This window comes from Medicago truncatula, chromosome 4 (assembly GCF_003473485.1).
Source record: "Medicago truncatula cultivar Jemalong A17 chromosome 4, MtrunA17r5.0-ANR, whole genome shotgun sequence".
Lineage (NCBI taxonomy): Eukaryota > Viridiplantae > Streptophyta > Magnoliopsida > Fabales > Fabaceae > Medicago > Medicago truncatula.
The window spans coordinates 40,118,369-40,121,461 of NC_053045.1; the positions used below are offsets into that span (position 1 = coordinate 40,118,369).

Here is a 3,093-nt window from a genome sequence, read left to right on the forward strand (position 1 = left end):
AACCTAATCAAACCAACATCCAAACTGCACTGCAATCACCCCTAGTAGGGAGTAATAATAATTAAACATAAGGTAGCATGTTATTGGAACCCCTCAAAGAAAATATGATGAACCATGTTGATGATCACACCAAGAATTCTTCATCGTCTTCACTGCAAAAAATGGAGCTTCTTCACCTATCACCACTACAGTTACCACCACCATACACCCAACAACCACCTTCCAGTTCCACTCCCTCCAACTATCCACCTCTCACGTATCTGCAAACATCCCACCACCGTCAAAACCCTCCACGCTTCCCTCATCATCTCCGGCCATCCTCCCGACACCACCCTCATCTCTCTCTACGCCTCCTTCGGCTTCCTCCGCCACGCTCGCACTCTCTTCCACCGTCTTCCCTCACCAACCCACCACTCCTTCAAACTCATCATTCGTTGGCATTTCCTCAACGACGTCCACTCCCACGTCGTTTCATTCTACAACCTTGCGCGAACCACTCTCGGTTCCTTCAACGACCTCGTCGTTTTCTCCATTCTGCTTAAAACAGCGTCTCAATTACGTGATATTGTTCTTACTACAAAGCTTCACTGTAACATTCTCAAATCAAATGCTGCTGATAGTTTTGTTTTGACTAGTTTAGTTGATGCTTATTCGAAATGTGGGAAACTAAGGGATGCACGAAAGGTGTTTGATGAAATACCTGATAGAAGTGTGGTGTCGTGGACTTCGATGATTGTTGCTTATGTTCAAAATGAATGTGCTGAGGAAGGGTTGATGTTGTTTAATAGAATGAGGGAAGGGTTTCTTGATGGGAATGTGTTTACTGTTGGGAGTTTGGTTACGGCGTGTACTAAATTAGGGTGTTTGCATCAAGGGAAATGGGTTCATGGGTATGTTATTAAGAATGGGATTGAGATTAATTCTTATTTGGCTACTTCTCTTTTGAATATGTATGTTAAATGTGGTGATATTGGTGATGCTCGTTCCGTGTTTGATGAATTTTCAGTTTCGACTTGTGGTGGTGGTGACGATCTTGTTTTTTGGACGGCTATGATTGTCGGGTATACTCAGAGAGGTTATCCTCAAGCTGCGTTGGAGTTGTTTACCGATAAGAAATGGTATAGGATTTTGCCAAATTCAGTTACTCTTGCAAGTTTGCTCTCTGCTTGTGCTCAATTGGAAAATATTGTTATGGGAAAGTTACTTCATGTTCTGGTAGTTAAGTATGGATTGGATGATACTTCATTGAGGAATTCTCTTGTTGATATGTATGCGAAGTGTGGACTTATTCCTGATGCACATTATGTGTTTGCAACTACGGTGGATAAGGATGTTGTTTCTTGGAATTCGGTTATTTCGGGTTATGCACAGAGTGGATCAGCATATGAAGCCCTTGATCTCTTCAACAGGATGAGAATGGAATCGTTTTTGCCAGATGCGGTTACGGTTGTTGGTGTTCTCTCAGCTTGTGCTTCTGTTGGTGCTCATCAAATTGGTTTGTCCCTTCATGGTTTTGCCTTAAAGTATGGCTTGGTATCCTCTAGCATCTATGTTGGCACTGCGCTGCTCAACTTTTATGCAAAATGCGGGGATGCAACGTCAGCTCGCATGGTGTTTGATGGGATGGGAGAGAAGAATGCTGTGACGTGGGCTGCAATGATTGGTGGGTGTGGCATGCAAGGTGATGGAGTTGGATCTCTAGCTCTCTTTAGGGATATGTTGAAAGAGGAACTTGTGCCTAATGAAGTTGTCTTCACAACTCTATTAGCGGCTTGCAGCCATTCAGGGATGGTTGAAGAAGGGTTAATGATATTTGATTTCATGTGTAAGGAGTTAAATTTTGTTCCTTCCATGAAGCATTATGCATGTATGGTTGATCTCTTGGCACGTGCTGGCAACCTCCAAGAGGCATTGGATTTTATCGACAAAATGCCTGTTCAACCTGGTGTTGGTGTGTTTGGAGCTTTTCTCCATGGTTGTGGACTTCATTCCAATTTTGATTTTGGAGAAGTAGCAATTAGAAGAATGTTGGAATTGCACCCTGATCAAGCTTGTTACTACGTGCTCATCTCAAACCTGTATGCTTCGGATGGAAGATGGGGCATGGTTAAGGAGGTAAGAGAGATGATAAAGCAAAGAGGATTGAACAAGGTCCCTGGTGTTAGTTTAGTGGAGATGGACGTCAACAATACTACACATGTCAATGTGGCAGTTTGATCATATCTACTTTGCTCATGATCGTGTGTGATCATAAAGAAAAATTACCTTCTTAACAAGCAGCTGGACTGGTTTTATAATCACCCTACCGGAGATGTGCATGTTCTGAAAATGAGTCTTGTAAAGCTGGAGATAACCGTTCAGGCATAAGATTCGAAGAGCTTGGCAGAAGCTGATGGGTTCGAGGAGGTAAAGTGACCAAAAGATCAGCAGAGTTAGTAAATGGCCTTGTAGTAGAAGCAAGATTGTCTAGCTCGAGAGTCAATAATAACTCATTGAGCTTTCATATACTCGACTTGAAGACTTGACTCTAAGAGTTTACTTAATATAAAGAAACGTATTAATGATGGACTCGTAAGAGAACAGTGGCAACATGGACATAATCTGTGTTAGGGTGATTATGGAAGAGATGAGGGATAGAACGATTCTAAGGCGAAGAGAAAGATAATGTTATAATCCAATTTTCATGTGGGTTAATTTTTCTGCTCCACAGATCTTAGCAAATTTGTGTGTGATCTGTGTATAACTTTATCCAGATGCAAAGCTGAAAGTAGATTGATATGTGAATGCTAGTGCTAATGGTATCTTTGATTTGGGCCTGTCTTTAAAACGGGGAAATGTTGGTTGCAGAATGGTCATTCTCAGCATACACTACTTTCTACAAAAACAGTAGATTTAGCTAGTTCAAGTCACTCCTTTTTGCATAACTACTCACAAACATCCCAAACAGCAGGCATAGGCGTTACAGTAAAATAAAATTGTTGGAAACAAATACTTTTGACTGTAACACTTGAACTTTTCAGATAATACATACATTATATAGTTACATTCATGATATTTTATTTGAAATAGTGAATATATCTATTCATTTATTTA

At 41.0% G+C, this 3,093-nt stretch overlaps 1 protein-coding gene across 1 annotated transcript; it reads left to right on the forward strand.

Annotated features, from left to right (window-relative positions):
• On the forward strand, positions 1 to 3,093 carry LOC11445936 (pentatricopeptide repeat-containing protein At2g03380, mitochondrial). Its single transcript, XM_003607715.4, has one exon. It carries the CDS (start codon positions 115 to 117, stop codon positions 2,215 to 2,217), a length of 2,103 nt encoding a protein of 700 aa, XP_003607763.2. The 5' UTR covers positions 1 to 114; the 3' UTR covers positions 2,218 to 3,093.